The 12,285-nt window shown below is 36.1% G+C and overlaps 1 protein-coding gene across 6 annotated transcripts in view; it reads left to right on the top strand.

The window, feature by feature from the left end:
• DIAPH3 (diaphanous related formin 3) overlaps positions 1 to 12,285 on the top strand; it is a 485,817-nt gene that overhangs the window by 292,522 nt on the left and 181,010 nt on the right. For all 6 annotated transcript variants that reach the window (XM_057707607.1, XM_057707608.1, XM_057707613.1 and 3 more), the window contains one exon: positions 2,608 to 2,737. In XM_057707607.1, the coding sequence (XP_057563590.1) occupies positions 2,608 to 2,737 (130 nt within the window). The remainder of the gene's footprint in view (positions 1 to 2,607; positions 2,738 to 12,285) is intronic.

A 12,285-nucleotide genomic window follows, 5' to 3' on the forward strand; every position in this document is an offset into this window, starting at 1 on the left:
ACCTCTATTTAGTATTCAATGAGTATATTTTAAATATTAGACTGTGACTAGTATGTGAGTTGCTAACCAGTTGATGTTTTTAATAGTGCAGCCAGGATAGCATCCTCCTCTATAAGTTAGTGTTTAGCTTTAGTCTCTAAATACTTGAATCTGTTGTTGACCTGCATCCTTAACATTTATTAAATTGGTAGATACTATAATGTATAGTATGTTCCAAATTCTAATTCCGAATTCTTATTGCTTATGAATAAAGATCAAGGTTGATCCAGTTGCTTATTGTTGGATCATAGAGATTAATCATAGATTAATCCTAGCAATTGCTAGCCATTTAGATACATCACAAGTGGTACTGGAAAGTTCTTTCCAGGTTCTTGTCTTAGTCAACATTCCACACAGACCATGTTTCTATTTTCACATGAACGGAGCATAATAAGAAAGGGTGTAAACCGGTGACAGTCAGGAGATGGGAGTCCACAGAAGGAACAGTGTTCTCCAGTCATTGCTGTAAAGAGGGAGGTAGGGGAACAGAAGAGTTCACCATTAGAGTGCTTTGAAAAAAAATAGCAAAAACAAGAACGAAGGACAGTTTTTATACTAACTCGTTGTTGTACCAGGGGAAACTATTATATTTATGAAAGTTTGCTACTTTTACTCTAGCCCTATCCATTAAAGATGATTGTATGAATGAAACTGTAGAGTTGAAAGGTAACTTTTATAAATTGGATTAACATTCTCAGTGTATGTGAAAGCTGAAACTGAAAGATTCTAATTGAACCAAGCGTGCAAAAACAACTTCTGAACTGAGGTTATAACTGGGTTTCTTCATTTTTATTCTAGTATTTTTAAAATAGATTTTGCAATGTCTATAAACACTTAAGTCCACTATAATGTATATGTAATATTTTTGGAGTGGAAAGTGAATTTAGAGTTTCCTTTTCCTGTCCAGTTCCATATTCTCATTTTACTTGTGTGAATCTAAAGTCCAGTAACTTGCCCATGGTGACGTAGCTACTTAAAGGCCAGTTTTAGTGTTATGTTTTAGCAGGTCATTCACATGTTAGTGGCCATCAGTCTAGCTAGTGATCAGAGTTAGCTTTGGTGCCTAAGAGCTTACAAACTGCTACTCCTAGAATAGTTCACTCCTGTAAGTTCTAGCTATATACTCTCTACAGTTTATCATCCTCAATGGGTGGAAAATTGGTTCTTGGAGAGCAAAAATGTCTTTCCCATCTTACTATTTTTATGTGTAAAGCATAAATATACGTGCAGTACATAAACAGATAGACAGTATATGTATCATTTTAAAATTTCATAGGTGTGAATAATTAGGAAAAATATGCCTAAAAGAACTTAGGCATTTTAAAACTTAGCCAGCAGTAATGAAAAAAAGATTGAGAACACTGTTTTACACCTATATACATCTACATCCTTTCCCATCTCCAATTAGATATTATTCAAAAGCTTCAAACTCACTTGTCCAAAACTGAAACAAGTCTTTTTTCTCCACCCCGCCCAAATCTTTTTCTCACTCTTTCTGTCCAGTTTCAATAAATGCCATCATGTGGGTTTCCATGCCCACCCTGTCCCATTATCTCATGCCTAAGGCATTTCCTCAGCTCGGGCTGTTTTCTTTCCTGGCCTGGATTATTGCTACAGCTTTTAAAATTATTCTTCCTGCTCTGTTCTTACCCTTGCTCTAATCTTTTATCCACACTGTGCTAGAAGGAGCTTTGTAAAATGTACGTCTGATTATCTGTCTAGTTTTAAAACCTCCCAGTTCTTAGGGATCAGATTCCTGTATCCATAGCATGGCCTGCCTTTCTTTTAATTTTCTGACCTTTTCCTTCTCATATTTCTTTCTGCTCTGCCTTCTTCCCCACCCTCCACCCCCTACATACACTTTTATTTGGAGTCACTCAGACTCCTCTAAATTGCCACTTTTCCTCACCTGTGGTCTTTTTCAAATGCTGCTCCACCTGCCTGTGATACTGTGCCTTTGAGTTTTTTCCTTCCCATCCCCAACCCCATACAACTTCCTGTCTGCCAGTGTTAATTCAAGTGCCCTGTCCTCCTAGGCATACTGTGTGATTACTTTTACTATACTCTGTCACACCAGGGGAAATAACACTTTTTTCTCTTTTTTTCCCCCCCCCACTAAATGGCTTCTTGAGGAATGACTTCTTGTTGAATCTCTGACTCCTGTAGTATCTAGTAGGCATTCTATAAATATGTGCCAAATGTAAAAAATGAGCATGTGTGCAGGGTTGTTTTAAGTGCTGATATTACATAGGTTTGTAGGTTGTCCTGTTTTCTTGGGCATTTCACCGTATATTTTCTTCCCCATGAAACACTGCATACTAGATTGAATTAAGTTTATTCCTTCTTTACAGTAAATATTAATGACTTAGACCAAACAACAGTATATGAAGAGTAGCTTTTCAATATTGGCTTAAATATTGTTTAAATATTGGCTTTTCAAAAATAGCATTAACTAATTTTACAACTCATTTATTTCTTATCTATAAAAAATAGTATTAACATTATTTAAGTAGAGAGATTATCAAAATATTTTTGACTCTATTTTTTTTCCCCTCTCATTGTCTTTAGTTAAAGGACACAAAATCAGCAGATCAGAAAACAACACTACTTCATTTTCTTGTGGAAATATGTGAAGAAAAGTACCCTGATATCCTGAATTTTGTGAATGATTTGGAACATTTGGACAAAGCTAGTAAAGGTTTGTGCTTTTATAGAAAATATTTTCGTGCTCTGGGTCTTCAGTTGGTACAGAAAATAATGCCTTTTATTTGAACATATTTGCCACTTTGTCACAGTGTTTTCATACTGAATATGTCATTTTAAAAATAGAAAGCTGTAGAACATTTACTTTATGAATTGTCATTATTGGAGCTAGGAGTTTAATTTGCTTGGCTAATGAGGCCCTATATTCAAAAACACGTAGTTTTGCAGTTTAAGCCTTGTGAATACCTGCCAGCCCCACCCTCTGCTGCTAAGCCCCTTCTGCTGTGGCCAGTGCAGTGCTTCGTGGGTGAGTGTCATTCACAAACACCTGGGACGGTTGTGAATCCGAGCCAAGCACCTGTAGTCAGTGTCCCCCTTGACCTGAATGCTAAATTTCCATCCGCCTACTTTGCAGGTAGATCCTGCTTCCTTTGCCCCAGTAGGCACCACACTGCCAGAGATTCCAGTCACTCCTTCCTAATGCCCCAGTTTCTAACCTCCTTCGTAGCCCCTACTGTGGACTTAGATCTGATTATAGAAAGGGTCAGAGAAAGGATAGGCCTATTATTTATATTTGGTTTGAATATGACATACAATTTTTTGATCATCTGAAGAATCCAGGTTATATATCACATCAGTTCTGTGGAAAAAACTTTACTTGCCTCAAGAAGATGAATTTATGAATACACATTTGCATGAATATTTACAAATGTCTGGATATACATTTTGGAAGACATCTCATTAGAACTGGGAGAGTATCTGTACTCTCTTTGTATAGGCCACTGGTCACTTGTCAACCTAAAGAAGGATACTTTTTTCCTGTATTGGAGTGAATATTTCCTCTTAAATTAAAAAAAAAAAATCACTCATCATTTCATACCCCGTTTAAATTGTTTCTTCTGTAAAGTGGGGATTGTAGCACTTTTTTTTGCAGAGAGGCATGTGATTGAATGAGATGTTCTTTCACACTTTCCTGGGATATGTTTCTTTGAAGTTGTATATTTCATACAGTCTGTTGGAAAAAAAAGTTAGAAACAATCTGGATTTTTAAGACAAAAAAAGCAATTTTTTTTAACTTTTCACTCTTGCATCCTAATGTTCTGATATTAGATTCCTCCTCACTTTGCCCTTGTACTACCTTAAAATGTTCTTGGCATAATAAGATAATGTACGTATGTATAGGTGTAAGTGTTTTAAGGGAATTTAAGGGAAAATAAATCCAAACCATTTTTTCACATTAAACAACGTGAGACTGGGCAAAAGGGCACAGAAGGGACAAAAACCATTAAAAATAACTCACAGATACTCAAAATAGCTTTTAAGTGATTAATTCATTAATTCAAGGAAGGCAACTGTCTTAAAATGAGATCTCTGAACTTCTGGAATGAAATTTGAGTAAATGGGATGAAACAGAATTGAAAATGGGTGTTCTTGATGAACATTAAGCTTGATAAGTAACAGAGTACTAGATGAAGAAGTGCTACCACATGCCTTGAAATCTAGAGGAATTTCTTTTTCTGGGGAAAAGATGGTTGAGTAGTTAATAGGTTACATCAGCATTAGGCTTTTAGCAAAAATTAAACCAATGCGGGCGTTTTCTGATAATAGCAGTTTGCATTTCTGATCACTTCACCATCTTTCCTACTACTTCTCAAACTGAACATACTTCTCTGTCAGATGTAGTTTTTTATTGTAGAATATATTTTCTTGCAGTTTTTACTATGAATTGTTTCCAAAATGTCATTTATTTATTTTGACTCATTTGATTATACTTAAAATTCTGCATAAATATTACAATATTTTGCTTTTGAAAAATATGTAACTTTCATAAGGGCTTGCTTGCAGAGTTGTAACTTGGTAATGAGATTCTTCTGTTTGTTTTCTTTCTTGGTGTTTCTGTGGGGCATTCTGGGGCCATGGGGGTTTTAGTTTCCATCTGTTACAGTGGAGGCATGCATATGTGTGTGGGTCAGCAGATACTGTGAATGCATTGCACAGGGAGCAGCCAACTTTGTATTTGAAATAGAAAAGCCATCACTGAGAGGTGTTTGTTTGTTTGTTTTGTTTGTTTTTTTTTGTTTTTTGTTTGTTTTTTTATAGTGTAGGTGATTGTTGAGCATAATTTCTTTTCATGATTATATTACCCAATTAATGGATGAGATTTTGGAGGAATAAATATAATGTTTTGGATGAAATAAGTCTATGTTTGCTTTGGAAAATTTCAGTGCTCTTATATATCATCATTTGAAAGTTTCCAGATTTGAAATCTCCTCAGTGAGCTATCACATGAATTAAAAAGTACCTTTGTTTTTGAGACATAACAAATCCTGGCCATTAGGTACTCTTGGATCAGCAGGGGGAACTTTCATTGCAACTAATGAGCTTACCCGTATGACAATTTTCAAGAATCTACTTCATTAGGGCTGCTTCTTTGCTAAAAGATAATGGCTTACAGCTTTTCTGTTGTATTTCAGTGAAAATATTTTGGGTCATTATTGTATTTCTGTATACCATTGTAATATTTCTTTTCTTTATGGACTTCTAAGGGTTGAATACATTTTTCCCTTGTCTAAACAGTTGGAATTAATGAGCTCTAATATATGATGGTTTTATTGATTATTTCACAGTAACCTGTTTCATTATTCAATTGGAATGGTATTTTATTAATGAATAGAAAATATGACCAAACTTTGGGGGTTTTGGAGTGCACTAAAACAATACCAATGTACATTTACAGCGTCACCTTGCTTAGCCCTTGCCTTGTTTAGGGTATCATAGCTCTTCCCTAGATAGTTAACTCTGAATTCTAGAGATACTATGCTAGTCTAGTCTGTAACTCACTTATTCACTCATTCATTTAACAAGCATGTGTTGTGTGATTACTGTCCGAAACTGTGCTCTGTCTTGCTACTGGTCCAAGGTGTGGTTTCTGTGTCTTGGCGCAGCCCAAGTTACCTCACTCACATCTGGCTTCTGTCCCAACTGGTTCCTCCCTTTTATGCTCAATGTACTTGACCTCCTCCCCTTTTTCTATCACCCTCTAAGTATTGCTGTTATTATTAGCCTAATACTGAGTCCTTCTCTTTTTTTTCTCCCTGTATCTTCTCCTTAGGTGATCTCTTTAGTCCCCAAGGGCTTAAATAGCATCATTACATGAATGACTTACAGATTTATATCCCAGACTCCCTTCTAAGCTCCACACTTGTGTATCCAACAGCTCACTTGCCATCTCCAGCTACTCTTCATTGTGTAGATCACGATATGCCATAAAATGTGGCTCTTGATTCCTATTCCCCTACTCTCTCCTCCCCAAATTTTATTTACTTGACAAACTCCTTTTTGGCTCATTTTCTTCTCATTTCCTTTTTCTCATTTTTCTCGCTTCCTAGCCTTGAGCACCTCAACTGAGAGCTGTGTGGTAATTCTATGGGAAGTGGCAGCTGTGGCCCACAATGTTGTCTAGTTCTCTCCTTTGTCAGTTACCTTAAAGTGAATGTTCCTTTCCCTTTGGTACTTTTTCCTGGTGCTTGCTGGGAACCTCACCTAGTTTCTGTGCATTCCAATCTTTCTTTAAGGATTGATTCATAGGTTTTCCAGAAAATCTTGGACCATTATTTAGGAACTACTACTGTAGATTAGAGACTATGCCTGGAATTGCTGGAGATGAATTTAGCTTCTAGAGAAAGGACAATATTCAGTGTATTATTAGAGTGGATTTAATGATTGCCCATTTCTAATTTTTTTCACTTTTTCCATTTTCACATTTTCGGCTTTCAGGAGCATTCTTTGATGTTTTATGTTTGAGTTTTTGTTTGCTCTATTTTATAGACCTCTCTGCTTTTAAGACTGTTTGTTTGCTTTTAGCTAGTAATCCTCCGTCTGACCCAAATATTTGTCTAGTCAAATACACCTCCTAGTTTTCAATTCCTCGTGACTTTCCAACATTTTATGATAAATGCCTTACTAAATACCAAATGCTTGTCTTTTATTCACCTACTGTGAGCACTTAGAACGCTTAATTTCCAGGTGGCTGCCACCTGGAAATGCATAGTGTTTGAAAATTTCAAGTTCATCTGCTATAACAAGCAGAAAGCATTTTTAAGGGCTTCCATTAACCTCCTTATGCTATAGACTTCCAAAAATGCCAATTAAAATGTATTAGCAAGTTGGATATGTATTTTAGGTATTCAGTGTTAGTTATTAATTCAACTGCATTTTATAACTGTATATTGTAAATATATAAAAATATTTATTGTGCAACAAAATTAACAGCACAACTAACATGACGTTAGTTGGAATCATTATGTCATGGAGACTAAAGTTGGGGCCTCATAATTTTGTAAGACAAATTCTTTTGGTATTTCAAATCAATTGTAAAATATTAGTTTTATGAAAATACACATTTTTAGTGTATATTTCTGCCAGTACAGTGAAATAATTTGACAGGACGCATTGTTGATGGTGGGGGCATTTATAATAAGATAATTTAGTTAAAGGAGACAAACATGTGGGGTATTGCTTTAACTGAATTGTCAATAAAGAGCACAAAATATATTCTGTTATGGGCCGAATTCTATCCCCATATATTGAAGCCCTTCATATGTTGAAGCTCTAACCCCTGGTGCCTCAGAATGTGACTGTATATGGAGATGAGGCCTTTAAAGTGGTGATTAAGTTAAAATGGGACCCGTAGGGTGGGTCCAAATACAATCTGACCTGTGTCCTTATAAGAAGAGGAGATTTGGACACAGAGATGTCGGGTACACATACACAGAAGACCAGCCATGTGAGGGCACAGAGAGAAGGTGGCTATCTGCAAGCCAAGGAGGAGAGGCTTCAGAAGAAATCAAACTTACCAGCATCTTGAACTGTGAGAAAATAAATTTGTATTGTTTAAGCCACCCAGTCTGTGGCATTTTGTGATGGCAGCCCTAGCAAACTAATCCAATAATTTAAGACATTTTTCTTGCTTAGTTTTTTAGCTTTAGAATAGAGTGGCCTATACTGCATGATTTTTGACTTTTTCAGATAATTTGAAGAAACAGTCATATATCTGCTGTGTTGGATGTTCACTAGTAATCAATTTAGGAATGGCAAAGGTTCTTAAACAAACCATGAACTATCATATGATTTTAAATAATTACAAGTGTGCCCCAATTCCTGTTTTGAATAGACATGACACATAAATTAGTACATGTATGAGGAAATATTGAGGCATGCTAAGTAAATATATTCATGAGCATTTACATTTAATTTTTAGGGTTAGATCTATGGCATCTCCTGGATTTTATTTTAGAATGCATTCGTTTACACTGAACTAAGTGCGCTAAGCTTTTGTTTTGTTTTGTCATGCCTTTTACTCACTATATCCCTTACTCACTATATATTTCTTTACCACTTCTCCCTGTTTTGCTACTATAATAGTTGTAATTTTCTTATAAGCAAGTAGCTAACAGAGACTAGTGACACTCTGAATTATCTGTTGACACTTTTCCAAAAATGAGGGATGAATAGATGGTTTTACCTTATTTTATTTTATCTTTTTCATTATCCTGTGGAAATAGTGAAAGTATTTGATGTCTCCTACTTGTGTAGCATTGATTCCACATATAGAAGGAGAGTAAGAAACTATGTCTGGAACACTAATCTGTGACTCCTCTGTAGTTATATCTCAATGATCTATTTTGACCATGTGTAGCCATCTAATACATATACTCAGGAATTGTAAAATAATTTTAGTATTACTACAAGCTAAATATAATTTAAAAATAAATTTATTTTTAAAAGTCAATATACATGTAGGTTTGCATACACTTATTTGTAAAATTTACCATATTTGTAAAATTTACATTCAACAAATTAACACTTTTAACATAAAAAGGTATGATGAAATATAACTGAACCATTCACAAGGTAATTGCAGGATTTATGAAAAATATTTATAGTGCACTGGGAATGCAGTGTACTGGTAAAGAGCCACTAGGTCCAAGTTGTTTGATGAGCGACATGGTATTTATATCCTGCCAGTTTATTTCCAAGGATTATTTATGTAGAGTTGGTGTCAAAAGTTTAAATTGGAGACATGCACATGATAAGGTTGTATTACACTATTTTATGGTATAAATATAAACTATTTTGAAAGGCAGCAGAAAGGAAAGTAGAAAGAACATGGCCAAAATTTCTAGAAGGATTAAGGATTCTGTAGACTGACATTGAAGAACATGGGCATGGAGGAACTATTTGCAGCTAAAGATTGCTTTTTGAGCTACTGAGCTGGGAACATTTCCTGAACCGTCTGCTGCTTGGCCTGATCGATGATGATGAAGAAGAAAAGCGCGTTGGGAAGCCCTCCATGTCTTCTCGGAGGTTCGCAGACTGAAAGTGGCATCAGTACAGCATTAATCTTTTCGAGAAACTAACAGTTTACAGTGTTTGCAGATTTTTGGCCAGCTACAGACTTGAAGTAGCTATTTGAACAGTTTTATCAGTGTCACCTATGAGCCATAGCTAACATCAAGTAACAGGACAGGATCAACAGTGACAACCAAGGTCTTGGAGCTTTCTTGGACTGCTGGCTGGGAAGCAGTATTTACTGCTGAACATAACCAATTTGTGTACTCTGAGGAAACCTAAGCAGTGGATGGAGCAAACACAGTTATGGCTGTCTGCTGAATCTCATTGGTCACAAGGTTGGCATGTAACCAACTGGGTGAAAAGGCATGGAGCTGATAAGGTGCTAAAGGTAGAATTGCCAGCTGCTTCCCCCAAACAGACTATATTTATGCAGCTTACAAAATCTTGAATTAGTAGTTGTATTAGTTTGCTAGGGCTGCCATAAACTATCACCGCACACCGGGTCGCTTTAAACAACATAATTTTTTTTCTCTAACTGCTCAGGAATACAGAAATCTGAAATCAAGGGGTCGGTAGAATTCATTTCTTCTGGAGTCTCTCTTGGAACCATCTAGTGCCTCTCTCTTAGCTTCTAGCGGCTGCCAGCGATCCTTGGCGTTCCTTTTCCTCTATTTTCATATTGCTTTCTTCTCCATGTCTTTGTATCCTCACCTCTCTTTATAAGGACACCAGTCATTTGATTTAGGGCCCACCCTTGATCCAGGATGATTTCATCTCGAGATCCTTAACTAATTCTCTTTGCAAAGACCCCGTTTCAAAATAAGTCACTTTCTGATGTTCTGGTTGGACATGGAGTTTGGGGGACACTATTCAACCCACTGCAGTCACCCTTGTCGTCACTCCTACAGGTGCATGGAGGCAGCACCATCAGCTCTGAGTATTATGAAATGGTTAAGGGTAACTGCACCATTAGGTTTATGTATGGAAAGCATTTATATTATGTTGTGAAATATTTTGGTGTTTAAGGGTTCTTGTTGATGATGAGCTTGTGAAATACCTTTTTCTTATATCATCATACACAAATATTAAAGCAGTTAAAGCTGAAATTCATAATATGCCTCTGAATTTGAGTTTCTATTGACAGTTACAGTAATTCCAATAAATGATTTCAGTGGGTGAAATAAAAATGTGATAGAGGCATTATATTATTGGAGAGGCTGTGAGTACAATCACAGACTCTGAGGCTAAACAACTGGGGTTCACACCCCAACTCTGCCTATTGCCAGAGATATAACCTTGGATGAGTTTCTTATCCTCTCTGGGGCTCAGTTTTCTTATGTATAAAATGGGGATAATGATAGTATTTAATCTAGAGGCTTGGTGTGAGGATTAGATAGGTTTGCATGTCTACATATTTATAAAGCTTGTATATAGCACCTAGTAAGCACTGTGTGAATATTATCTACGTTTGTTGTAGTTGTTGTTGCTGTTGTTTTTCAGTGATTATTTCTTGTTTACCCACATCTGCCTATGCTGTCATTAATGATGCAGGTAAACATGGATCTATATTATTATAGAATTTTAATATCTATTCTCAAAAGTTGTTTGAACAGATTCCAACTACGTCTTGCCTAAAACTTATGCAAGCTTTAGAGTACAAGGCCAAGAATTTTGTAGATTTATGTTATTGAAAAACTTTTGTACTCTTCTAAAAATTAGAGAATAATATACATATAGGAAATTGCACAAATCATAAATGTACAGCTTAATGCATTTTCTCCAGTTGGGCACATACTGGCATAGGGAATGTGCTTCAACATGAGACTCTATTTTTTTTTTTTTTTAGTATCTTATACTGAGTTTAAGATTTTTTTTTTAAAGCTCTTTATTGGAATATAATTGCTTTACACTCTTGTACCAGCTTTTGAGGTACACCAAAGTGAATCAGCTGTATTTATACATATATCCCCATATCCCCTCCCTCTCATGACTCCCTCCCACCCTCCCTGTCCTGGCCCCCTAAGGCATCACCCATCATTTAGTTGATCTCCCTTTGTTACACAGCAACTTCTCACTAGCTATCTGTTTTACAGTTGATAGTGTAAATATGTCTATGCTACTCTCTCACTTTGTTCCAGCTTCCCCTTCAGCCCCCCAACCCCATGTCCTCCACTCACACTCTATTTTTATTTCATATTTTGAACTTTGATGTAAGATTTCTTTTGAAAAATGGTTCCTACTGCTAAACAACCTTTGAAAACAACTAGTCTCCAACAACTCTTCTACAACTTACAGTTTTTTTTTTTTCTGGAGGTGTTTGTATGCTATGTAAAATCAAATTTATCAGCCCAGAATTATTGAGGAATGCCATATAGAAATACGAGCTAACACTGAAGACATGATAGAAGTAATAGAAACATCTAAAAAGATGTTTACTCACCTTCACAGGAAAACCTGAAGAAAATGTCTTCTTAGATAATCTCCCCCTCTCTTCTCAGAAGCAAAGTTCTAAAACTGATCAGTTGGGAGACCCTTGTGTCATGTAAATATGTCTGTCACCTTGATGGCAGCTTCTCAGCAGCTGTCAAATTACATATTTTACAGAAGAAAAGAACTAGTGCTCATTTTAATAGTTTTTGATATGTTTCGACCCTATAAGGAAGGAATTCTTTCCAAAAAGTTTATTGAATTCTTACTGCCTAGCAGACACTGTCCTAGGCTCTTGTGTGATTAGGCAAACACAAAAAACAAAAACCAACCAAACAAAAAAGAATAAGAATTAGACTGACTTTGAGTGACAAAAAAAAAAAAAAAAGTACCAGTGGCTTACATAAGATTCATTCTTTCACTATTTCATGAGTTGTTTTTTGAATGCCTCTTCTGTCTCAGGTACCATTTGGGGTACTGGATAGAGTGGTGCATGAACACAAAGGAAAAGTCTTCTGCTGTCCTGAAATTTACATTTTAGGTGGTGGATACAGAGCAAAGAAAGAAGTCAATGTATATTATGTCAGGTGGTTAGCTGTGGAATTCTAGGCCAGGTGGGTTTTTTTGTTTGGTTTTTTTTTCCCGTAATGTAGGTTCAGAGGTCAGAGAAGGCCCCATAGAGAAGGCCTTTGCATGAAAGCCAGACAGAGGTGTAAGGAAGCATGACAAGGTATGTGAGAGAACCACTCTAGGCAGATGGAA

Source organism: Hippopotamus amphibius, chromosome 14 (genome assembly GCF_030028045.1).
Source record: "Hippopotamus amphibius kiboko isolate mHipAmp2 chromosome 14, mHipAmp2.hap2, whole genome shotgun sequence".
In the NCBI taxonomy this organism is placed as follows: domain Eukaryota; kingdom Metazoa; phylum Chordata; class Mammalia; order Artiodactyla; family Hippopotamidae; genus Hippopotamus; species Hippopotamus amphibius.